Below are 27,306 nucleotides of genomic sequence, written 5' to 3' on the forward strand. Positions count from 1 at the left end.
GCGTTTGTCTCAACACTCCCTCTTCATATTCAGACAACAAAGGACGCTACTAACCACCACAGGAACACGCAATAGTGATTACATCCCTCCACATAGGGTTACCGACAGGAAGGGCATTAAAACAGGGGCAAATTCACATGTGTGTCACAGTTCGCACCCGCGAACCCATAGACGTGGGTAAAGCGGCAGAAGAAGAAGTTAATGGAGTACAATACCGTTTAAAATAATAAAATAACACATTCTAGAGTGCAATGAAAATATTGAATGTGAGAAAGTACGACAGGCTGCTTGCTGTAGACACAGCAATCTTAGCATCCAATATAGCGAACCGTGAAGGCGAAAGGGAAGAAGAGTACTATGTATAACTAGAACCAGAAGTCATTCATAATCCAGTCTCACACAGTGTTTGACGGATACGAACTTGCAATGCAAGGTAAACTCCAAGGACAAAATAAAATTGTGATAAAATATCATCGTTTATTTTATTTTACGTCGCATTAACTCACACAGGTTCTCGGCGACGATGGGACAGGAAAGGCCTACGAGTGGGAAGGAAGTGAGCGTGGCCTTAAGTAAGGTACAGCCCTGAAGATGTTTTGCCGTGGTTTCCCATTTTCACACCAGGCACATGCTGGGGCTGTACCTTAATTAAGGCCACGGCCACTTCATTCCCACTCAAAGCCTTTTCCTTTCCAATCGTCGCCATAAGACTTATCTGTTCGGTGCGACGTAAAACAACTTGTAAAAAAATGTAATTGTAAATAATGTAAGTTCAAATAAAATAAAATAAATAAATATATAGTGTCGTTTGTGTTAAGCATAAAGTATTACGAGTTTATTACAGACTTATACTGTACATTTTCATTCATTCATTCATTCATTCATTCATTCATTCATATCATTTTTGCCCTTATGGACAGTGTTGAACTCGAGTATCTCGTGATGACACAATTTTCACTTCTTTCTCTTCTTCCTCTTCTCTTCCCAAATCTCTTCATCCTTTAGTTGTGCTTCTGTTTCCTTTGTTCTGTCCACAATATTCCTGTCATCTTCTTCTTCTCATTTACTCTAAATTTTGTATTCCTAATTTTGTTTCTGAATTCTTTTCTGTCTCCTGTCGTTTGCCTGTTGATCCCCACCTGCCTTAAGTCTTCCTCTATTTCATGATAACAATTTGTTTTCTTGCTTGAACTGTTTACTGCATCAAATATTTTCTTTGTAAGTCTGTTGTTGTCTATTCTCTGCATGTGCTCATGGAAAGTTAGTCTGCGTTTCCTGATCATGTTTGTAAGTCTGTCAGCGTGCTGGTACAGCTCTTCGTTAGGTCGTTTCATCCATATGCGATACATATTATTTATACCAATACATATAATTTAAAATACGGTATGTCATGTTGATGTTCATTGTGTCTGCTACTGAGGACAGTAGAACCCTGAAGGAAACCTGATACCGATCGATTAGAATCACTTTCCTCTTTCCCGGAAGAGTGTGGCTATTGTTGAGCGATGATACTTTCTCTTTCATCTCTTGTTCTGTTCTTTATCAAACACAATAGAACCTATAACGCTGTCAGAAGCAGTACGTAGCCAATCTCCTCTTCTTTTTATGAAGTACAGTAACCTACTCGAAGAGGATAGTGCGATGTCATGAACTTTGACCTTTGCCCTACTTCAATTCGGCGTGTTCTACCGAGTTCAAACCTATGTCCTACGGAGTTCAAACGTAGTGTACTACAAATATGGAGGTATATCAAACAACATAAATATGAATCTTCCTAAAATGAACTTAAAAGAACAATGGACAGAGCCTTGAAGTTCACCTTTGTGCTACAGTACGACAAAAAATATATTAAGGCCGTAATCGGGATTGAAGAACTATATATGACAATAAAGTGATTAATGGCAATTTTACGCAGATTACAACAATCAAAGTTGATGCTCTCGGCCATTAATACGTTAAATATATCCGGAAGCGTGAATTTTCAGCTAGCTCCGTGGCCTTAAGTCGTTAAACAACTAAGTCCAATCATCGTCGTCTTAGTCCACCCCTGTTTCTCTTTATGTCCGTAGCCGTTTATTATTAGAGGCTTAAGATTGTGATGTAAAATTTTCTACGATATGTGTAACTACTAAATATTAATGTTAGTGCAAATTCCGTTAAAGAGGGTAAAGCGGAACTACTAATCCTCAGTCTAACTTCAAAGTGATATTTCTGGTGAACGAAAAGGAAGAAAAATACGTGTTAGATGCAGTTTTGATGTAAGGTGATGAATGGTAATAAGGGTAAAGTTAGGATAAAAATGTTACGAACCATTAGTGGCCGAAAATCCAGGCAAATACAGATATAATTCAAGTTGTATGCAATAGTTGTTTTAGTGGTGCATATTCTGCTCTACATGAAACACAAGCACCATGCACGGTAAACCTAATACGATGAGTAATTTTGCTGTTCATGTTACCATTAACATGCTTGTATTTCATTGCTCTGTAATGATTTACTTATGATCTTTCACTAGCTACACTCTGAAAACCAGAGGTCTTAAATACCATATTTATCATAAGGAGCTCGCTACAAGGATGATAAGATTACACTTAAAGTTCTGTGACATACGGAATGTATAGAAAACAGATATTCTTTTAACAACCATTGGCAGCAATAACTTTTGTAATGGGGTGATGGAAATTGGCTCCAAGGGGGGCTGTTTATGTTATATGCAAGTGCGTAAATTTCTTCCCATTAGATGAACTACCAGCGTCCGTGAATTATTCCATAAAATCTTAAAACAGTCTCTTCAACACCAGGCATCGAAATATTGACGAAGTATTGAAGTATACAAATATAGAGTACATCAACGTATCACTTGAAGCATGAGCAAAATAAACACATCTGTTTTATGTTAATGATTACTTTCACAAAATGAAATATTTTCTCTTCGGAAACAACAGATACTCGTCTTGAATTTGTAAGAAATATTTGTTTTAAATTCCTTCCTGTTTAAAAGAGTCAGGATTTAATGTGCTTAACACATTTAACATTTTATGCTGAAGTTTTTATAACTGAATCAGACCAATATTTTAACCATTTGTTTCTGACAAAGCCAGTAATTAGTGCGAATTATGCACGTAAACCTTGGGAAGAAAAATACAGTTCCAGTGGCGAATTTATAAACGAAAGATGAGGAAATTTTCAAACCACATTTTATGACTTGGGGATGCAATTTTCCATGGTGTCCGGTTGGCTATTTATGTTCTGTACTTAACACCTCTTCGGCATGTACTATACCGACCGTCAATCCGTATATTATTGAAAATGCGAGCTCGTTACCTTACAGGAGAGCGCTATAAATCTTCTCTGGATCATATACTGCTCCATATTTTTAATAATTAATGTAGCTTGATCACGCTCATTAATGCCTTTTTACATTTCTCACATTCGACTGAAGTATATAAAAAAAATAGAGGCCGTCGACATTACAAAACGCAATTTCTTGGATCAACAATCGGCATGTAGGCCCTGCTCAATGCGATCTATTACGTTGAATGATCCACGGTCAGTAGGTCTAAAGAAAATACGTCTAGTGATAGGAAGTCTAATAAAATATGTCCAATGACTGCCATGACAGTAGGTTTGGCCAGGAAAATATCAAACTTGAGCTATTATTACAGAGCTTTGAGAAAGGAGTCGCAAATATCAGAATTCTGTAGTGTTCTCCATGCCTAGAGTCCAATGTGAGAAATCTGTTTGTGCTTCTCAATGATGCAGTAATGTTCGGTGACTCTAAAGCCCGTTGTCTTATGTTGGCAACCGTTCTCCTCACACGGAACTCTGCATGCCGCTGCTCGTGGGTGTGATTTCCAGATATGAAGACATGTATTGGATCTTGTTCCAGTGGTCCTGTTATACATGTTGCATTGCAAATATCCCTTTGGGAGCACCTCCAGTATATTTTCCGCCGATCTTTGCTCTTTAGTCTAAGATGATGACGAAATTACTGTGAACCAAGAACTTCTTTCCTTTATTGGCTGAAAGCATGCAAGTTGCCGTACTGGAATTCTTAAACCTGGAAGTAATTATGGCAAAATAGCTGTTAAACATGAATTACTTAGATCTAATTCACTTTTAGACATTTTTCACATTATATCTTAGACTTAGACTTTCTTGATTTTGGACCTACTGTCTTGTCGATCAACTGCCTATAGGCCTACTGACTTGGAAGCGGTTGAAAATTTATTTGGAGTACAATGAAAGTTAAAACATTCGCCTTGTCCTGTGTAGCCGTGGATGTGCTGAGACATGCAAGTCGTTTTGCAATCAGGGACTAGATGTTTTCAACACTCTTCAGATCCGCTGAAATCATGAGCTGAGGAGGAAGTCGAACATAGGTACCTTGTATCGATTAGTGGACATCGCGTGCCACATTTTTTCCGATTGGCAAATAGCTCAAGGAAAACTCTAAACATAAAATATAATAAAATTCCAATACCTCAGAGATTTAACTATCACTGGTCATCATACCCGTAATGAGGTCTAGATGTAGGTAGAATAATAGCTATGCCATAACGATATGTGTCGAATGAATTTCTTCTTCTTCTCCTTCTTCATCAAGTGGCATATTTGGTCCCCCCCAGATGGTGGCGATAACCCCGGAGAAAGCATCTCCATCCTTAGCTACTTGAAGAGTTGCTCGGTGTTGTTGATGCATGTCCAGTCGTTGATGTTATGACATTGGTGGTCTGTCAGCTCCTCCTTTTCCTTCTATCATGCATTCTATAATTCGGTGTGATGATGATTATGGTTGTTGCTTAAAGGGTCCTAACGTCAAGGTCATCAGTCCCTAATGGTACGAGGTGGAATGACATGTAATAATAATTACAATTTTAAAATTTATCTACTGAATAGGATTTAAACGATGAAAAATGATTATGAATTTGAAATAATCAGCGGATCTAATTGCCAATGCCTTATTTTCTTACAAAATGATAGCACCATAGATTAAGATAGAAGTGAAATTATGAAATCATATATCATTCAAGTAAAAAGTAAAAAAAAAAAAACAACAACATTAAAGTACACAAAACAAACTAAAATCAGAGTCAACAGAATAAAACGTAGTTAATCAATAAAATACAAATTGAAGCAGAAAATTCCCTTTTATACACAACAAAACGGGCCACTATTCCTTAAAAAAGTATGACGAGGTTTGCTGAACTGCTCGTCGTCAAAATGTCCGGTGTAATATCGAACCAATACAGACGCGATTAACACAGAGACCTAACCCCTACTGCCATTACAATAAGGAAACACAGTGGTCTGGCAGAAAGAAGCGACGTTTGTCAAGAAAATACAATGGAATGTAATTCGTTCTTACATACGCAACATTCTACGCAATTTTGCAGCCGGAGTTGCCTGCAGTGAGCAGTCAAAGATAGCTGAAGCAATATCCACATAGTAAACAAATTTCCTGATGCTACATACGACGTGGAACTTTCTAGGCCAGGGGTTTTCAACTCAGGTTAGAGTTACTCGCCTGCAAGCGCCTGCCCTTCAAAACGCTTATGTGAAACAGCGGAAGGCGGGAATGAATCAATTGATAACAGTGGCGTCTTGTCAATGACTCAGCCACTCGACTGACTCGTAATTTCTACCAGACGCAATTAAAAATGTTTTATTTTAAAGGAAACGCTGTATGAAATTATTTTTCATTTTGAGACAGGTCTCGTAACACCCTATTCTTATTAAAATAATTCAGAACGAAATAACTGTAATTTCTGAACGGGAAAACACTGACCTTTTCTGTGTCATTTTTTAAAATAAAATCGAGCCCATACGCATTTGGGTCATACATTTCTTGTGTTTAATACTTGTCTAGTAATAGGGCCTAAATGAATTTACTTATGCTACACATTACACTGTACCGAAAGACAATCATTGATCGCATCGATACTTATACAAACTTGCAGAAAAAAGGTACAACATAGAACAACAACAGCAAAGTCTTGCAGACAAAATGCAGAAAGATGCAGACCTGACGACAAAATGCAGACAAAATGCATCAAAATCTAGAAAACAATTACAAAAATTAACAAACATGTACAAACTGCCCTTCGTCATAATTCATTATTATAACTGTTGTGCCTCAAAACCAGTAACACATTCTAATTAGTTGCTGCAACCTCGGTCAACCAATCTGCTACTGTTCATATAAGTGAATGAGTTGTCTAGGACCGCACATACAAACACCTCTTGCACAGCTCTCAATACGCTGCACAAAATAAAACTACAGGCCAGTTGACGACACCTGACCTAGATATATGAAGACTGGATGCTGCACAACACATCCAAATTCAGAAGCGAGTGTTTGTCATACAGCTGTACACTCCAAAATAGTCACTCGCACAAGATGTCTATTCTATCATCTCCGAGGCATGATGGAACCGTAGGGAACCTTCATGCCGATGAGTTCGTCCCTCTTGAATAGAACGAATGCATACTCGCACCGCTGTGGCTGAATTCCCCTAAAACTAGTGCTCTAGCCTGAGTGAATTAAGTAATGTTCTTTAAAATCTTTGGGTAGTTTATCAAACCATTCCAAATTCCACCGCGCAAGGATCATGGACGTAGATGGGCTGAAGGGTAAACAACACTGGCCCTTTACTACTCTGTAGCTAGTGGGGTAGAAGGGTATGCAGTAAATAGTCTCATTTTTCCACTACCATGTGTATCAGCACTACCTTAACTTCTGCCGTTGATTATGCAAGCCACGCCTCTACAAAGGCTTACAGGAAACGTTGGCGATGTAATGGGAACTGAAAAGGTATAGTTCTCTCAATTTCCTCTTTAACGACCGGCGACTCAAACGTTAAGCAGTACCATCCCCCGACTGTAATCATAATTATGATTGTCTACAGTCGCCTCTGTTGTGATCCGTAGCAGACGGCTCTTGACCAATAGCATGCTCGCTTCGTCAGTGACAGCCCACGTGGAGTACTTCAAAAGCGTGCTGGCCCTGGATCCGATTCACTTGGCAAGTTTCTAGTGTTTCACAGCTGCAAGCAGATCTGTCCAATCTCGCTGTTCGCGCTCAGAGGCTAAGTAGTTACAACGGAGAGTTGACAACGCTGTGTCTCGAGTTGGGGAAATCCTAGCACCCCGCGGACAAGGTATGCAAACACAGCCGGCCAACTAGGCTTCGAAAGCATGCCGGCCGTTAACGGGGAAATTGTTGCGAACAGAGCTAACTGATGGTGTATTAAGAATCCACTTACCTTCTTCGGCTTTACGTTCTTCACAATGCACATGGCCTCCATGACAAGCTGGACACCCATAGGAGGACTCTTGAAGGCTCGTACTTCTGAGATGTCACCCTTATTAAGAGCTTTGAGACTGGCTTCAGCCGCATTGAGCATGGGCATAGCTTCGTCTGAAATAACGTAGAAAATTGTACTGTAAACAATTTTCTGGGTCGAACATGGGTAATGAAAAAATATAATGCTACGTAGAGTGTTAACAGCTTAGGCTGATTCGGGCGAGCAGTAACCATACTCTTCTTTCTCCGGTTCCTTGGCTGAATGGTCAGTGCATTGGTCTTCGGTTCACGGGATCCAGGGTTTGATTACCGGCCGGGTCAAAGATTTCAACGGAGTAAGGTTAATTCCTCTGGCTTTGGGAGAACCTGTTTATGCTCATCTTAATACACTTTTCTTGATGCAGGGTGCTCGGAAACAACGTGAACCTGGCATATGAGCGTTAGAGGGTTGGTCATACTGATACACAATTTGAAAACAATAATTCGATATCTCGCACCGTTGTCAATTTATTAGCTGCTGAAGTTAGCCAATCAGATCGCTTCGCGGTCGAACTCAAATGGGCTTTGAGAGGCGGTGTTGCTAAATCTGCACGTGGGTTAAGAACGGCTTGAGATCCATGCCGAAAAATCAGCAACAAGCACAAACACCGTGGATTTTAGCCAGTGTAACCGAAGCGTACTTGCTGTGGTGCGATCCTCTCAGCTCGGAGGACTATATTCAAATCCCTCTCCTGGCGGAGTTCTTTTCTTCGATTGGTGCTCTCAAGCCTGTATTCAGCCACGTGCAGTTTTAGCAACACCGTCTCACAAAGCCCATTTGAATTCGCCCACGAAGCAATCTGATTCGCCAACTTCTGCAGCTGATAAAATTACAATGGCGCAAGATATCGATTTTTTTTTTCAAATTATTTATCAGTATGACAACCCTCTAACGCTCATATACCCGGTTAACGTTGTTTCCGACCACCCTGTATACTAATACTACCAAGCACTACAGGACACGCAACAGTAATTGCATCCTTCCACCTAGGGTTGGCATCAGGAAGGTCATACGGCTGTAAAACCGGGACGAATTTCCATCAAGTTCCGACCTTAATGCGTTGGAGGTTCGGACATCCTCAAGAATAAGAATAAGAAGAAGAAACGCCATACTTCTTCTCCCTAGCCTTCCCACCAAATTATAGCGGTCGGCACGTGCTGCTGAATTTTGGCTAAGTTTTACAGCAGGATACCATTCCTCGCAACAATATTATGGGGAGGAGACTGTATTGTTTTCATTATTGTGTGTTTCTGTGGTGGGTGGTAGTGCAGTGAGAAGTGTATTAAGGTGAACACAAACACCTAGTCCTCAAGCCAGAGGAATGAACCAAATGAAGTTAAATTGTCAGACCGGGGAATCGAATCCGAGGCCCTCTGAATCGAAGATCAGTAAACTGACCATTCAGCCAAGAGCCGGACGAACAGCAACCACACTAGTAGGGAAAAACGTATAAGACATCATAATTATACACATACAAAATGAGGTCCTTGGTAGGTGTGTTTGTGCGGGGTAATCTCGAGAACTACGGAGCGGGTTTTGAAGTATTTTTCACCGTTGTTTAGAGCATTTATTGAAGAAGGTTTATCTGTATGAAATATTAGGAGCCGAGTACTTGTGATTTCAGTGAAGGAAGTCAAAGAAGAAACGATCCTTCGAGTGCTTCGTTGGCTTACGCTGCCTAAATGATTAAATACATGTATGTGTGAAAGACCAAATTTTTCTTTGGGAAAATCAAATAATCATAAATATGTCTTTCAGTAAATGAAACTCAAGTTGATAGCGATTCATTTATTTGCATCTAACGAATCGTTTTCGACGAACATCCGTATGGAATTTTGAGCCGAGAAGTGAAGGATTCAATGCTTCCAAAGGGAGAAACTGACTCAGGGTCTACGAAGTTACAATGCATTAAATAATCAGTTCTCTAACCCTTAGCACTCGAATTTATTTAGCTGGTCACATACCTCTTCTCGTACTTATTTTTGTATGCGTTCTCAAGGCCAAAACAATTTATTTTGCAGAACTCTACGTCAAATAAATGATTTTATATGCCTACACAAACACTGAACATGGGTAATATACAAATGTTCCTTTGTGTATTAACTTGTCATATTATTCAGGTATATACAATTTTGACCATACTGGTCTTCAATGGTCCGTATTGACTTAATTTTGTTCTAGTGGCTTTACGTTACACCGAAACAGATAGGTCTTATGGCGACGATGGGATAGGAAAGGCCGATGAGTTGGAAGGAAGCGGCCGTGGCCTTAATTAAGCGTATTGATTTAAATCACTATTATTAATTATTTAAGTTCTCGGCTTGTCAATACAATGCCTAGTATATTTGATAATACATCAAATACATAAGGATATACAGTATAAGTACATCTTTCGAGAATCTATTACTATTATCTTCTTCAGCTTACAGATTAAACTCACTTACATGCATTGGACCTTTAAAAACTATGCACCGTGAGAGTTGGCCGTGCGGTTAGGAGGGCGCAGCTGCGAGCTTGTACCCGGGAGATAGTCGGTTCGAAGACCACTCTCGGCAGGCCTGAATATAGTTTTCCGTTGTTTCCCATTTTCACACCAGGCCACGGCCGCTACCTTCCCAATTCCCCTTTCCCATCGTCGCCATAAGACCTATCTGTGTCGGTGTTACGTAGAACAAATTGTAAAAAAATGCCCTAACATAAAAATGGTCACAAACAATTTACAATAAAATATGTTAAGCGTTCAATCATGAATAAACATTCATATTAGGTCCAATCCTGTCATGTAAATATCGTGTGAGAGTTCATGTATAAAACTAATATTCATCTGATTCGCAATTTTCAAATACTGTTGTGGTGTGGCATCTGTATGACCTTCACGAACCAAACAACCTTCATAGGTCTCATGTTCTTCTTCCTAATAAAGCTGGTGCAATATGTGCCCGATTTTATACACATTGGCAAGGCACATCCAAAAGGAAAGATATTTAGTTGTGTTAGAGCAAAATGACGTTACGGAAAATTAACGGTAAAATTGCTTGCCCATTAAATGCTCATTAAACAACCCCTATATAGTTTCCAAAACAATTAATATACGATAATTATAATAATAACATTAATAATAAGAGTTAAAGGACAATTCAAAGTAACCACTGACATCACCGGAGAATGACGTAACGGAACGTTACCGACAAATAAGCAAGCTGGCCACTCGCCATTGACAAAGCATTACACCACATCCCATTCCTTGTTAGTTTAGCAAGGAGAGAGGACGTACTACTGGAGCTCTTTATTAAGGCAAGTTCGAAATTTCAAGTATTAAAGGGTATAAGCAGGATTTGAACATGAATGTTTCCACATTTCCAAACAGTCTCTATCAATTTAAATAAATTATAAAATAAAGTGTGAATTGACGGAATCTGATTTTATTCCTTCAAGAACGAAGCCTGCCATTGTTTAAGTGTGTGCTTTTCTTTACAGTTATGTTATAATGTTATAGGTGTTATAATTAGTGCCCGATAGACCGAAAAGCTTTAAAGTTATATTAACTCAGTCGAAACTGGGAAGTATGGATTCTTCCTTTTAAAACCTTGTAAATTAAGAATCATCTTATCAGCTCACCATTTTCAGCGAAGTAAATGGCACGCTCAGCAGCATTCTCGTTATCGGCTGCGTGATGTCGAGTGTTTCAGAGTGATTAAGGTTTACTCGCAGATCAGAAAGATGATCCTATCAGCACGTGGAGGACGTAAACAACTCTACAGGCACAAACTGTAGGATCATCTCACGTCAGCAAGAATTAAATGTAAGAATCTTCTTAAATAATAATGTTATTGGCTTTACGTCCCTCTAACTACACTTTTTCGGTTTCCGGAGTCACCGAGGTGCCGAAATTTAGTCCCGCAGGAGTTATTTTACGTGCCAGTAAATCTACCGACACGAGGTCTACGTATATAAGCACATTCAAATACCACCGGACTGAGTCAGGATCGAACCTGCCAAGTTGGGGTCAGAAGTCCAGCGCCTCAACCGTCTGAGGTAGAATCTTAAGTCCCTCCTTAATTGTATTCACTTCCTGTTTGGTGAATGGAAAGAATGTCGTCTCACTAATGTTGTCTCCTTTACAGTCCTTTCCTTGGGTATTAATTAACTACTCTGGTGCTCGGGACGCAATGATTGCTCGATAAATAGCTGAATTACTGCTGCAGTGACTTCGTCCATTTCTTCACTGTAAATGGGCGATATCACTCGACCCAAAGCCAAATGATTCTTCCACTGAAGTCTCAGGATCATTCTACCTCACTCCTCATCAGACCTAGTACACCTCACTATGGCGGTGCCATCGTTTTATGGGGTCTGCACACAACCGTATAACCTCTGGTGGTGATATCTGAAGGTCCAACCAGCCTTTGGACTGAAGACTTAACAAGTGGGTTGTATTTCTTATGAAATCCCTGATTCATTCTTAAACACCACTCATTGTTACCAAGAGCTGTTCCATGCAGCCTTTATTGCTTAACAATTACCTTTCCAATGTTCCGAGCATTTGTTTAGTCTTTCCCGTCATTGTCCATGTTCCTATAGGCCTTACTAGTGTTTTGTGTACTTGATGTGCCAATTAGTCTTCTTCTTAATCAACAGCATCATTTCATCCTCTGACTAGTTTCCTAATTTGTAGGACGAATACACCAATTCATATCCTTCATTTACTCAACCTTCAATACTTATCACGGTTGAAGAGAAATTGATAATCCTGGAGTAGACAGAACTCATTAAAAATGGATTTATCAACGGAGAAGGTGCAGCGATTAATGATGCATTACTTCCACTCCAGTACGTTCCCTCACGGCTACGGTATTACAGCAGCTTCGTGCGAAGTGCATAAAGGAATCACTTTAACTTGAAATCGTTTGAATGGTAATAAATCGTTTATTTCCAGTTAATGAGTTTAACTGGATGTAGAAAAACACTTCTCATCATGCTGGAAGGTAACTGGTTACTGGAAGACAATACTACATTTTCTGTTACCTTTGAGTAGTGCTTTCTTAACGTAACTCAACTGTCCTTTATACGTTAAAAATCAAGACGACACAATGATGTGAATTTTAATATTTTAATTTTAATGATCCATTGATGTTGGGACGAAGATTCTGAAAACCAGTTTTGGACTAAATTATTTTAATGCGTGCTGATATAAGCTGTTTTAATTTTAATAAATGAACCTTCTGTGAAGAGACGGCACCAGAGGAAGAAGAATCCCACAAACTATTGAATGTACTTTCAGTAAACATCTCTAATTTTTAACCGGCTGAGGTGGAAATAATAATATAAATACTTATAGTTTCCAGTTATGGTTTCTGCCTGTTTGTTTTCTTTCTAGTGGAAAGTGGCTTGGTGTATTTCAACCAAACTCCATACTGTTTAGGATGGTAGGCTGATGGGTTAATTTAATTACAAGATGATTAAGTCAATTAAGTTTTAAAGCAATAAGAGGAGACTAGGTTAATATTGGTTCCAATAAATAATATGCATGACCAATGTTATACCTAAATCGCTTTATATAAAATTTGGAAAGAGATGAAACATGTATTGTTGTTGCCATAACACGAAATCTGTGAGGATTGGTCAGAGGATGCATTGCCATCGCTGCTATCCGTGCCACACGTTTGTTGATGGAAAGGTACAGAGAAAATAATAATAATAATAATAATAATAATAATAATAATAATAATAATAATAATAATAATACCATGCATTTAGCATTTTTAGACCTAGATAAACCTCACAATCGGGTCCCACACGATCTCATCTGGCGAGCACTTCGGAGCCATGGAATTCCACAAGTATATCTAGGATGGATCCTACTTCTGTACCATAACGTCACAAGCGTGATTCGATGTCCGGCTGAGCTCTCAGAGCCATTTAACATCACTGTCCGTGTTCATCAAGGTTCATCCCTCTTATCCCTAAACTTCAACCATTGTATGGATACGGCAACAGCTGACATTCAGTGTCCCTATCCCCGGACACTCCTATGTTCAGATGATACGGCAATTTCACAAGATTACAGCTTTGTACTTCTACACCAGGTGGAAAATTGGAAACAGACGATGGATGAGAATGGTCGTCGACTCAACATCAACAACTTGAAACGTGTAGAATGCGGCCCCCAAACCAATTCCATGAAAGGCCGGACTATGCAAAAGGTCAAATGTTTTAATTATCTTGGATCTCTGGCCACATCAAGAGCCTCCGTGGCTCAGGCGGGAGTGCGTCGGCCTCTCACCGCTGCGTTCCGTGGTTCAAATCCCGGTCACTCCATGTGAAATTTGTGCTGGACAAAGCGGAGGCGGGACAGGATTTTCTCAGGGTACTCCGGTTTTCCCCTTCATCTATAATTCCAGCAATACTCTCTAGTATTATTTCATTTCATCTGTCAGTCATTAATCATTGCCCCAGAGGAGTGTGACAGGCTTCGACAGCTGGCACAATTCTTATCCTCGGCGCAAAATGGGGGTTTCATTCATTCCATCCCTGACCCGGTCAATGAGTGGAAAATAGGTGTAGGTTTTCTTCTTCTCCTTCTTCTCTGGCCACATCAGATAACGATGCCACCACTGACACACGGGTGAGGGTCAGCGAAGCATGGTCCAAGTGGAGACAGGTAGCTGGTGTCCTCTGCGATGAAAATATTCCTAAATACCCGAAGGCTAAACTTTACAAAACACTGATACGACTAGTTGCTCTTTATAGAGTAGAATGTTGCCTTTCGACAAAGAAACATAGACAGATCTTCCATGATGTAGATATGAGGATGCTGAGATGGTCACTGGGGCTGACTCTTTTGGACCATCTCAGAAATGAAGAAGTGCGACGTAGACTTGGCGTGGCCCCATTCGTGAAAAGAGAAAATCGATTCTGGTGGAATGGCCATGTCATGCGAAGACAAATATTAAGATAAGGCAAATTACCATCAGCCAATTAAAAGTTTTCAAATATCTTGGAAGTACAATAAATTAAGACATGAGATGCCATCAGGAGGTGAAAACTCGTATTGCTACAGCGAAAGTAACGTTCTGTAGGAGGGGGAGATTATTATGTGGCAAATTAGATACAGCTTTGAGAAAAACACTTAGTAAATGCTTTGTTTGGAGTGTGGCTTTATATGGACACAGACGTAGACATTGAGAAGGGAAGATGATAAAATGGTAGATGCGTTTGAGATATGGATGTGGAGGGGAATGGAGAGAATAAGCTGGATGGAAACAGTGAAAAAGTAAAAAGTATCGGAAAGAGTTGCTGAGAAGAGAAGACTGCTGCGAGTTACAAGAGAAAGAAAGAACTGTATAGGATACTCACTGAAATAGGCGTGTTTGTTAACGGAAGCACTGGAAGGATTAGTTTGCGAAAGGAGACCGAGAGGAAGTAAAGGTACAAGATTACAGATGACATCAAAGAAGGGGGAACTTAGAAGGATCTGAAGAGGATGACAGAAAACAGGAGAACATGGAGAAGTGCGATGTGAAAACCTGCCTGTGGGCAGAACACATGATGATGGTGATGATGATGATGCAGAATTCGCCACCTGGGTGACAGTAATGAATGCAGAACAATGGTGACCGACTGATTTGAACATTCTGCGATACACCCATATTTAAAAGGTCTGTAGCCGGTTTGTTGACGAAAACTTAAGTTTCCTCTCTTCGGCAACGTCAAACAGCGTTGGTTAACACATAACACTTCACCACACGTCACGGATTTTCAAATTGGAGGGCACGGTTGAACACGACATATTAGAATTTCAGAAGAATACTTCCTGAAATTTTGTGATTCTAATGTTGATCTCTACATTTTTTTCTATTATACAAAAAGAAACAATAGCGGATTTTACGACCGATAGCGGTGATAACGAGGAATCCTCACACTTACTCGTTATATATTCGGTCGGTCACAGTAACTGCTGCAGATCACCGCAGCATTCGTATCTGTGTAGCGTGCATTTTCTAACTGTTCTGCCTTGTCCAGCAAAAAAGTATGGCCTGGGGCTGTGTCGTGTCATGGCCGCAGACTGTTCGTAGAAAATGTACTGCACCTAGCCAGTGTGACATTTTATTGTTAACATTTTATTTCTTAATTCGAAACATACTTACACATCTTTAAGACCATGATTTCGAAATTATTTCTCACCTTTAGGGCAAGGGGACAGCAAGGATTGCACAACTATCGAGGTATATTACCGGCCAGGATACCAGGCAAGGTGTTCACTGGGATTTAGGAAGGGAGGATGCGATCAGTGGTTGAGAGTAAGTTGGATGAAAATATGTGGATTCAAACTAAAGAGGTGCTGTCAGGATCAGATTTTCAGAATGCGACAAGTAATTGAAGAATGCTTCTTCTTAGGACGCCGTCTCCCTACGAATGTTGCCGATCCAATAAATATGATTACTCGCGAAACAGCGGGTTGAAAGATTTGAGTGGAAGTTCGTCCATAACATCGGTCCAGGTCTCTAAGCCAGGAATTTCTCCATCTCGCAAGTGATCATTTTCCTTCAATATTTCCCTCGATCATGAGTTGGAGAGGATCATATTGTTCACCTCTCATGATGTGCCGATGTACCTGAGCTTCCATTCCTTGACGAATGTTAGAAGCTTTTTCTTCTTATTTAACAAGTTGAGGACTTAATTGGTCTTCCTTTCTACGCAGGATATTCGAGGCATTCTTCTGTACAAGTACAATTTGAAAGCTTCAGTCCGCCTCTCCAGGAACGGGCTGCGCGCCTAGCCTTAGAAACCATACAGAAGGACAGGGAAAACATAGCATCGCAACATGCAAACTTGGAGCTCAAGGCTGAGATCTTTACTAATGAATTGGGCCCCTCGTACTGCTGGACAAATTTTCGGCTTGCCGAATCCTGGATAATATTTAATTCTTCTTTATGTTTCGTAGCTCTAAATAAGGGAATATGACAAAGTACCAAAGGAAAACATGTTCGCCGTACTGGAGGACTATGGTATTAAGGGTAGGGTATTAAAATCAGTCAAAGGCATTTATGTGGACAATTGGGCTTGTCACAGGTGTAGAATGTATTGGAAGTGGAAAGTGTTTATTGAAGACTTTATTTGTAAACCTTCCGTAGTAATTACTGTATAATCTGAAGTGTGGTGATATGTTTTATTTGTATTCCATGTAACGACCTAACCTGTACAGTGTAATATTTTGGTAACATATGGTATTTGTAAATAGTAGATTTCATTTCTATATTTACTGGAGCTGTCCAGAAAGTGTCACATGAATTTTTGAACTGGGTGTGTTGCCTTTTGTTGGTTATGTATTCTAGAAAGTATTTTCTGACTGTTCTGGAAATGGAAGATTCGCGATCGTGCGTAATCGAGAAACTTATTTAAAGTTCGCGACTGAAGTAGGAGTTGTGATTGGTGAATCTGGGTGGCGATAGGCGGGCCCCTGCTTTCTGATTGGCTACTCCAAAGCCAGAATTCCCCTTTTAAAGAGAACGAGGCAGCAGACTTGATCTGTCTGTGGTCTGTGAGCCGTCTGTCTGGTTGTCCGAAGTTTTGACGTCGTTTCGCTACCGGGATGGGCCATTTAGGGGTAAGCACTCTTGATTTCTGTTCCAGCTTAAATTTCCTGTGATGTTCGGTTGCTTTTTATATAGGAGTCTGCCCTAACCTCACCTAGATTCGCCACTTAATTATTTATGATGCCTTAGCTTTTCAGCTGGGCTTGCCTGTTTGTTTTCGAGGCATTCCCCGTTCCTTGTTTCGCTAAATATGTAAATTGTAGTTTAATATATTTACCTTGGGGTTTTGCCTCTGGTAGTTCCGTGTCACTTCATGTACGCCAGAGGTTTCGAAAAGTACGTTTAACTTCACTGTAAATTGCAATAGCGAATTACGTTTCTTCTTACCTACTAAATTGCATTGTACAAATGGATTTGTAACTAGATGTATAGTTTGTTTGAATCTTTGAACTCATAGGAAGCTATTGTCAAAGAACGTGTATTAATAATTGGTGGGTCTCTACAGAACATGTAGGTTGTATTTTACTATCGTTATGGGCCGGTACCTTCCTCGTGGCGGAATTTGTTCGGAATTTGTGTGTAAAGTCCATTTGTAAATAATACTTTGAAAATTAAGGATCACGGTTGATTATTTCTGGAACTGCAACCTAAGCCATATCCATACCCTTGGTAGGTTCCCAGCACCTTCCTGGTTTATTGTCCACTAGTTGGCCCTACTGATATTTACTAATGTTGTTATTGGCGGAGATGCGCGTAGTTTCAGCTGATGTTTCACTGTGTGTGTAGTGCTCTTTGGTACTGTGTAACTGCGCTTGTTTTCCTTCCTTTACTGTGTTTAGTGTTTTGTTTAGTGTAACCGCTGTAGTACCGGTTACAAGGCTGCAGTGGGAATTTTTGATAGAATGAGAACTCAGTTTTAGTTATATACATGGGTTAGACAAGTCTGCAGCATTTCACCTGTGTTGTTCATCGTTTACATGGACCATGAAAGGTATAAAGTGACAGGGAAGGATTCAGCTAGGTGAAACTGTAATAAGTAGTTTGGCTCATGGTGACAACCTAGTTATATTGGCAGATTGTGCCGAAAGCATGCAGAAAATATCTTGGGATTTGATGATAGGTGCAAAGAGGATGGTATGAAAATTACCATTTCCAAGACTAAATTGATGCCAGTAGGTAAGAAATACAAGAAAAGTGAATATCAGATTGATGATACAAAGCTCGAACATGGAGACAGTTCCAAGCATTTAGGATGTGTGCTCTCCCAGGATGGTAGTACAGTAATTGAGATTGAATCAAGGTGCAGCAAAGCCCAATGAGGTTGCAGTTGCGATCAACAGTATTCTGTAAGAAGGAAGTCAGCTCCTGGATGAAAGTATCTTTACATCGGCCTGTTTTTAGACCAATTTAGCTTTACGCGAATTCTTATTCGTAAGTTAGAAGTTGCAGACATGAAAGCAGCGAGAATGATTGGTGGTAAAAAAGGTGGTAACAATACCAAGAGGGTATTCGTAACGAAGAGATAAAGGCTAAAATGGGAATGAACTCGATGGATGAAGCTGTACGCATAAACCCACTTCGGCGTTGGAGTCATGTGAGGCGAGTGGAGGAGGATAGGATACCTACCAGAATAACGGACTCTGTTATGGAGGGTAAGGGAAGAAGCGGGAGAACAAAACGGCGATGGCCAGACTCAGTTCCTAACTATTTAATGATAAGAGTAGATGAGCTATGTATGTTCTAAAACAATGGGTGCTAAGTCAGCATTTTCCCACGAAGTCATTGACCCCTAGTGGCGGGAAAGTTGAATTTTTGCTGAATCAGCAAAATTCTTTGATGCAGGCAGGTCATTGACCCCTAGTCAATGATGTCAGGCCAATGCCTCGTGGGAAGACTGGCAGCTGATCACTCTCTGCAGTGACTTTTATTGCATGCTCGCGTGGGTGGCGATGTGGGTGAAGCATAGGCGAATGATATTGCGCCTGCGTGCTAACACATCACCTCTCTCTCGCGGCGACTTAGTGAGTTACTGTGCCGGGGAGGCGAGACATATCACTGCGCTCCCACGCGGCTAAGAAGAAAATGAGGGGTTGCGCTGCCTGGCAACTAGTTGCTAAAATCGTTAACAGATCGCCCACTAGCAGTTAGTTCAATGTTAGTGCATGCAAATAAGATGACTGACACGCACTTTTGTGAGTGTTTTAATCACATGCATTCCCTGATGTTACGTTACCCTGTTCATAGGAGAATAGAGGTGTGCGTGGGGGGGGGGGGGAGGGGGACATCAAGCATCCTCTACCAAGTAGCAGAAGTGAACAAGGTGGTGGCACGCCTGCCAATTTTTAATGCATACAACCCATATTTCATGTTTACAACATGCATTGTTGGTTGTTATATTGTTGTTGTTTGAGTCATCAGTCCATAGACTGGTTTGATGCAACTCTCCATGCCACCCTATCGTGTGCTAAACTTTTCATTTCTACGTAACTATTGCATCCTACATCTGCTCTAATCTGCTTGTCATATTCATACCTTGGTCTACCCCTACCGTTCTTACCACCTAAACTTCCTTCAAAAACCAACTGAACAAGTCCTGGGTGTCTTAAGATATGTCCTATCATTTTATCTCTTCTTCTCGTCAAATTTAGCCAAATCGATCTCCTCTCACCAATTCGATTCAGTATCTCTTCATTCGTGATTTGATCTATCCATCTCACCTTCAGCATTCTTCTGTAACACCACATTTCAAAAGCTTCTATCCTCTTTCTTTCTGAGCTAGTTATCGTCCATGTTTCACTTCCATACAATGCCACGCTCCACACGAAAGTCTTCAAAAACATCTTTCTAATTCCGATATCAATGTTTGAAGTGAGCAAATTTCTTTTCTTAAGAAAGCTCTTCCTGGCTTGTGCTAGTCTGCATTTTATGTCCTCCTTACTTCTGCCATCGTTAGTTATTTTACTACCCAAGAAACAATATTCATCTACTTCATTTAAGACTTCATTTCCTAACCTAATATTTCCTGCATCACCTGCCTTCGTTCGACTGCACTCCATTACTTTCGTTTTGGACTTATTTATTTTCATCTTGTACTCCTTACCCAAGACTTCATCCATACCATTCAGCAATTTCTCGAGATCTTCTGCAGTCTCAGATAAAATAACAATATCATCGGAAAATCTCAAGGTTTTGATTTCCTCTCCTTGGACTGTGATTCCCTTTCCAAATTTCTCTTTTATTTCCTTTACTGCCTGTTCTATGTAAACATTGAAAAGGAGAGGGGACAAACTGCAGCTTTGCCTCACTCCTTTCTGGATTGCTGCTTCTTTTTCAAAGCCCTCGATTCTTATCACTGCAGACTGATTTTTATACAGATTGTAGATAATTCTTCGTTCTCGGCATCTGATCCCTATCATCTTCAGAATCATAAATAGCTTGATCCAATCAACATTATCGAATGCCTTTTCTAGATCTACGAATGCCATGTACGTGGGCTTGTCCTTCTTGATTCGATCCTCTAAGATCAGACGTAAAGTCAGGATTGCTTCACGTGTTCCTACATTTCTTATGAAGCCAAATTGATCTTCTCCCAACTCAGCTTCAACTTGTTTTTCCATTATTCTGTAAATAATACGTGTTAAAATTTTGCAGGCACGAGATACTAAACTAATGGTGCGGTAGTTTTCACACCTGTCAGCACAGGCTTTCTTGGGAATAGGTACAACAACATTCTTCCGAAAATCGGATGGGACTTCTCCTCTCATACATCTTGCACACTAAATGAAATAACCTTGCAATGCTGGTTTCTCCTAAGACAGTCAGTAATTCAGAGGGAATGTCATCAATTCCAGCTGCCTTGTTCCTATTTAGGTCACTCACAGCTCTGTCAAACTCTGACCTCAAAATTGGGTCTCCCATTTCATCAGCATCAACAGACTCTTCATGTTCCAGAACCAAATTATCTACATCTTTACCTTGATACAACTGTTGGATATGCTCCTGCCATCTTTCTGCTTTGTCTTCTTTCCCTAGAAGTGGCTTTCCATCTGAGCTCTTAATATTTATACACCTAGATTTCCTTTCTCCAAAAGTTTCCTTGATTTTCCTGTATGCAGTATCTACCTTTCCCAGGACCATACAGCCTTCGACATCCTTGCACTTCTCCTTCAGCCATTCTTCCTTAGCTACCTTGCACTTTCTATCAACTTGATTCTTTAATCACCTGTATTCTTTTCTGCCCTCTTCATTTCTAGCATTCTTGTATTTCCGTCGTTCATCAATCAGGTCTAGTATCTCCTGAGTTATCCACTAATTCTTAGTTGACCTTTTCTTCCTTCCTAACATTTCTTCAGCAACCCTACTGACTTCATTTTTCATGACTCTCCACTCTTCATCTACAGCGTTTCCTTCAGCCTTTTCATTTAGTCCTTTTGCAACATGTTCCTTGAAACAATCCATCACACTCTTTTCTTTAAACTTGTCTAGATCCCATCTTTTTGCATTCTTTCCTTTCTTCAATTTCTTCAACTTCAGATGGCATTTCATGACCAAGAAGTTGTGGTCAGAGTCCACGTCTGCTCCTGGGAAAGTTTTGCAATCCAACACCTGGTTTCTGAATCTCTGCCTAATCATAATGAAGTCTATTTAATACCTTCCAATGTCTCCAGGTCTCGTCCACGTATACAGCCGTCGTTTGTGGTGTTTGAACCAAGTATTGGCAAGGACTAAATTATGATCAGTGCAGAATTCAACCAGCCGACTTCCTCTTTCGTTCCTTTGTCCCAATCCAAATTCTCCTACTGTACTACCTTCTCTTCCTTGGCCTATCACTGCATTCCAGTCTCCCATCACAATTAGATTCTCGTCACCTTTTACATATTGTATTAAATCTTCTATCTCCTCATATATTCTTTCGATTTCTTCATCATCCGCTTAACTAGTAGGCATATAGACCTGCACTATTGTGGTGGGCATTGGCTTGGTGTCTATCTTGACGACAATAATTCTTTCACTATGGTGGTCATAGTAGCTTACCCGCTGCCCTATTTTCTTATTCATTATTAAACCAACTCCTGCATTTCCCCTGTTTGATTTTGTGTTGATAATTCGGTAGTCGCCTGACCAAAAATCTTGTTCTTCCTGCCAACGTACTTCACTTATACCAACTACATCTAACTTTAGCCTATCCATTTCCCTTTTCAGATTCTCTAACCTACCACAACGAGTGAAACTTCTAACATTCCACGCTCCGGCTCGCAGAATGTCAGTATCCATCTTCCTCCCCTCTCGTGTAGTCACCACCCGGAGATCCGAATGGGGGACTACTTTACCTCTGGAATATTTTACGCGGGAGGAAGCCATCATCAGTACATCATTCATACAGAGAGAGCTGCATGTCCTCGGGAGTTAGTTACGGCTGTAGTTTCCCGTTGCTTTCATCCGAGTAGCAGTATCAACACAGCTAAGCCATGTTGAGTAATATTACAAGCCGTATCAGTCAATCATCTAGACTGCCGCTCTTGCAACTACCGAAAGGTTGCTACCCCTCTTTCGATGAACCATTCGTTAGTCTGATCTCTCAATAGATACCCATCCGATATGGTTGCACCCGCGGCTCGGCTATCTGCATCATTGGGACTCGCAAGCCTCCCCACCACGGCAAGGTCACATGGTTCGCAGTTGTTATTTTACCTTGTTCATAAATTTCAAATCAACATGTATTTTGTAAAGAACAGAAAGGATTTGAACAGTAAGCATACAGTTTCTTGTGTTATGAACAGGAAAGGTCATCTACATGTTTATATTAAGTGAATGAATGAACCTTACCATTTTAACACTTCTAAAAGGAGACAGTAATTGGGGACACTTTGAAAAAGTCAACGTTTATAGGCAAGGTTAACACACGTTTCATCCTCACCCATAAGTTACCTTATGTGGTCAACTCTTTCAAGGGGAGTCGATAAAGATCGCATAGGAGGTAAGGTTACCGTTTCTAGTAACAAAAGTGTTGAGGTACACTTTGACAGCAAGTTTGTGAGTTACTGTAAAACGAATGACAAAAAAATACGGGAGATTCAGTTCATCTTTTCAACATGTGATGACACGTCTGCAACGGTAAGTGCGATGAGCTCGTTGATGTAACTCATGTGCGTCTTCACTTTAAAGAGTTATTACTCAATTATAACCGTACGACGTAATTCTTGCTCTATTTCTAGAATCCCTGATTCATACTCTGTGTAACCAGCATCTTGATAAGTTATTAGGATTTGTAAGCGTTCAACGAGTAACTTCAGGTCTTTACAGTATCTTACATCTGCATAGGGTAACAGAGTCTTGCTGTTAACATTGAGAATACGCGCAGACATTTGATGTGTAGGAAACAGTAGAACTTGTTTTGATGTAGTACGTGCTTCTGCAATGACATCTTTAGTTAAAAACTTCAGTCGGTTTGTTAGCGAAGAAGCGCTGAAATCTTTTCTTTATCTTCCACTACCTCATCTTGCTTCTCTTCTTGAGATGTTTGCACAGCGATAGAACATGTAGTGGGCTTAGGAAATAACGTAGAATTAAAAGAACCTCCGATGGTAAAGAAACGCTGAGTTCTACTTCCTTCACTTCTTCCTGTTCCTCCTTGTGCATCTCCTCTTCTTACTTCTTTTTATCTGGAGGTGTGTGGTTAGTGACAGAACTTGTAGTAGGCTAAGACGATGTCGTATCGTTTAGATCACGCTTCTTTTTACATTACGCCGTCGACATTTGGACAGAGTTTCTAAATATTCTACTGGTAGATTACTTGACGTGTGATATTATCACTCCTGTTGAATGTAGAATAACATTATACGCATGGGAATATTCTGAAGTTATGCTTAACAGCTTTATGTTGCTGAAAATTGTCTCGCCTTGAAGAAATCTCACCACAGAGATCACACATAAACATAATATATAATTTGATATTAACATGCCCACATAGGTAAAACTACCAAGTCTACAAGGTGAAGAGGAGGAGGATGAGGAGGAGAAAGTCTATGAGAAGGAATAGGTTATCATACGCTACTAGGTTTATTAGGAAGAGGAGGAAGTCTTAAGTCCATGAGGAGGACGAGGAGGTAGTTATAAGCTACTAGTTCTATAAGGAGGATAGAACTCTCTGTTAGGAGGAGGAGGAGGATATTCAGATAGATCAGATAAGGAAGTAGAAGGAAATAGTATAAAGAGCGTTAATTAGTTTTCAAAGGAAATGCTTTAACACACGTATTCACGTGACAATACACACGTATTCACGTGACAATCAGTTCTACTTATGACAGAGGGAGTTGTTGTTATTCTACTACCTCACTACCCTTTTTGTCTCCTCTTACAAGACGCAAGGGGATACCGTAGTGTTATTCTAACGCCCCCTACCCGCAGCGGTCGGATCACCCTATAGTCGGCAACCCACGCTCCTAAGTTTGTGAGCCCCTACAGGACCCTTTTTGCCGTCTCTTACAAGAGGCAAAGGGATATCGCGTGTGTATTATTCTACTACCTAAAAATGAAAGGAAGAGCATCTTGCCTGAAAACATTATTTTACGGTTCGTTAACTCATCGAGTAAGCAAAAGAGAAAGTGAAATTAAAACTGTATAAAAATGTCACCAACCACGTTCCTGAGTTGAGAGACACTAAGGAGGCGACCCTTTTTAATCGCTACTTAAAAGAGGCAGGGGATACTTTTCCCCAAGGGGAAACCCTTTTAGTCGCCTCTTACAAGTAGCAAGGGGATACCGTATTGTTATTCTAACGCCCCTTTCAACAGCGGTCGGCTCACCCGATAGTCGCTAGGGGACCCTTTTTAGTCGCCTCTTACAAGGGGGAAGGGAATAGTGCAGGTGATGCATGAAAAAATATCTCGCTCTGATGTATAAAAGAAGATAGGAAGAGCATCTTGCCAGAAAGCATCATTTTTTACGGTTCGTTAAATCATACGCGCCCGTAGTTATCAACCCAGTCCCACACCTGTTAAGTTTGAACTGAGGTCATTTAGGCGGATGGAAAGATTAGAAGGGATAGTTAAGGAATAGGGAAGGAAGCGACCGTAGCTAATAATAATAATAATAATAATAATAATAATAATAATAATAATAATAATAATAATAATAATAATAATAATAATAATAATAATAATAATAATAATAATTCCATTGCTGATATGGAGTGCGGGCCTAACACGCTGTTGATGGTGATTATTTGTTGGATGGAGCCATTAAGCCTTGAACAGACCTCTTGGTGTTATTCGACAAGAGTAGGCAATGTGCCGCACCACCGCTAGGTAGCGCATAGGAGCGCGATGGGCGACACGCGCCTATCTACGCGTCAACATTAAACCTTTGTGTGTGTGTTAAGAACTCACACGGTTTGTTATCTTACCTGTTCATAAATTTCACATCTAAACGTATAATGTAATAACCAGGAAAGTTTGGAACAGTCCTCATATAATTTATTGTGTTGTGAATAGAAAAGAACATTATGCTCATGGGGTGGACGGGTTCACGGATTGCAACGTGTAGGGTAATGGGTCGCATGCATGTACAAAGGGCACTAGGAAAGTTTTGCAATGCGAGTGAACGCTTTAGACTTTTTCAAAATAATTTCCACCACATTCAAAACACTTCTCCGTACTTCGGAACCGGTCACTGAACCAACTCTGCCACTTTTCTTCGGTTACATTTTCACATGATCCCATGCTGCCAAAAGCTCCTCGCCGGATGCAAAACGCCACCCTTTCAGCTTCATCTTCACCCTGGGAAGACTGCGAAATCACATAGGGCAAGATCAGGACTGTATGGAGGGTGATCAAACACAGTCAACCCTGATCTGGCAAGAAAATCCATTGTTACTTTAGCACGATGTGCTGGAGCATTGTCGTGATGCAAGAGCCAAGTGTTGAGCCGTGACCTTGGACGGAGCTGCTTGAGAGCCTGGATGGCCTGAGGCAGACACGTCTCACTGTACCACTTCGCAGTAACTGTCCTTTGTGTTTCTAGCAAAACGCGAGTCAGGATGCCCCGTAAAGTGAAGAATATTGCAATCATCCTTTCCTTCCCTGACCTTGACTTTCGCACAGTCACAGGAGTACCCTCGTCTTCAAACAGCCACGCCTTGTTCTGGGATTTTGTAGGGACATCGTAATAATAAAGCCAAGTTTCGTCACCTGTAACGATGCCATTGACTTAACGCAAAGTCCCATTTTCAAACTGTTTTAGCATTTTTCGGCACCATTTCACTCGATGTACCCTTTGTTCCTCTGAGAGTGAATGGGACACCCAAAAGGAACAAACATTTCTAACATATAGATGGTCGTGTAGAATTGAATGAATAGCTGGTGCAAGGATGTGGAGGGTCTCTTCTACCTGCCGATATGTCAACCGCCTCTATTGCTGCAACATTTTCCTCACAGCTTCAATGTTTTCCTCAGTCACTGATTCAGACGGTCGCCCAGAACGAGGATCGTCTTCAACGCCAAAATTTCCCCTCTGCAACTCTTTGTACCAGCGGAAAATTGTTGTCCGATATGGACAGACTTCCCCAGCACAGGAGTCATTTCCTCCAGGCACTGGTCAACAGTTAATCCACGAGCAAAACTGTAGCGGATAATTGCGCGATATTCACCTTTAGATCACACTGACATCTTAACTTGGTTTCAATCCCACTGCTTGGTAACAACTGGTGTGAAGGTCGCGCCTTGCTGTCTTCTAGACCGGTTTTCACCCCTCTTTTCATTCCTCACCATAACAGGGGTGTCCATCCAACCGTTTTCGCGTATTGCAAAACTTTCCTAGTGCCCTTTGTAAGGCTATAACACACAGAGCACACTTACGGGTGCAAATCGAACCCGAGATACTCTGAACCGAAGGCCTCAACGCTGACCATTCAGCCAAGGAGTCGGTTAATGATAATAATAATAATAATAATAATAATAATAATAATAATAATAATAATAATTCTATCGCTCTTCCCACACCTGTAAGGTCGCGGAAGCGAACTGTGTCGCACATGTGGATTTACGACCGAATGCCCTTCCTGATGCCAGTCCGATTTGGAGGGAATGTAATCACTATTGTATGTTTCTGTACCGGTTAGTTGTATAGTGTATTTTCTGAATTTGAAGAGGAAAGTGTTGAGACAAACACGAACACCCAGTACCCGAGCCAGAAGAATTAAGCAGATCAGATTAAAAAACCCTGATCTGGCTTGGAATCGAACCGGGACCCTCTGAACCTAAGGTCTCAACGCTGACCATTCAGTCAAAGAGTTGGAGAACAACAACAACAACAACAACAACAATAATAATAATAATAATAATAGTAATAATAGTAATAAAAATAATAATAATAGCCGGACTGAGTGTCCCAGACGGTTGAGGCGCAGGCCTTCCAACCCCAGTTTG

General features: G+C 40.6%; 1 protein-coding gene across 1 annotated transcript in view; it reads right to left on the reverse strand.

Moving 5' to 3' along the window:
- The window catches only part of LOC136866853 (dynein axonemal heavy chain 1), a 1,878,455-nt gene that overhangs the window by 653,497 nt on the left and 1,197,652 nt on the right, over positions 1–27,306 (reverse strand). Inside the window, exon 20 of the mRNA XM_068226864.1 lies at positions 7,266–7,420. Coding sequence (XP_068082965.1) covers positions 7,266–7,420 — 155 coding nt within the window. The remainder of the gene's footprint in view (positions 1–7,265; positions 7,421–27,306) is intronic.

Source organism: Anabrus simplex, chromosome 3 (assembly GCF_040414725.1).
Source record: "Anabrus simplex isolate iqAnaSimp1 chromosome 3, ASM4041472v1, whole genome shotgun sequence".
In the NCBI taxonomy this organism is placed as follows: domain Eukaryota; kingdom Metazoa; phylum Arthropoda; class Insecta; order Orthoptera; family Tettigoniidae; genus Anabrus; species Anabrus simplex.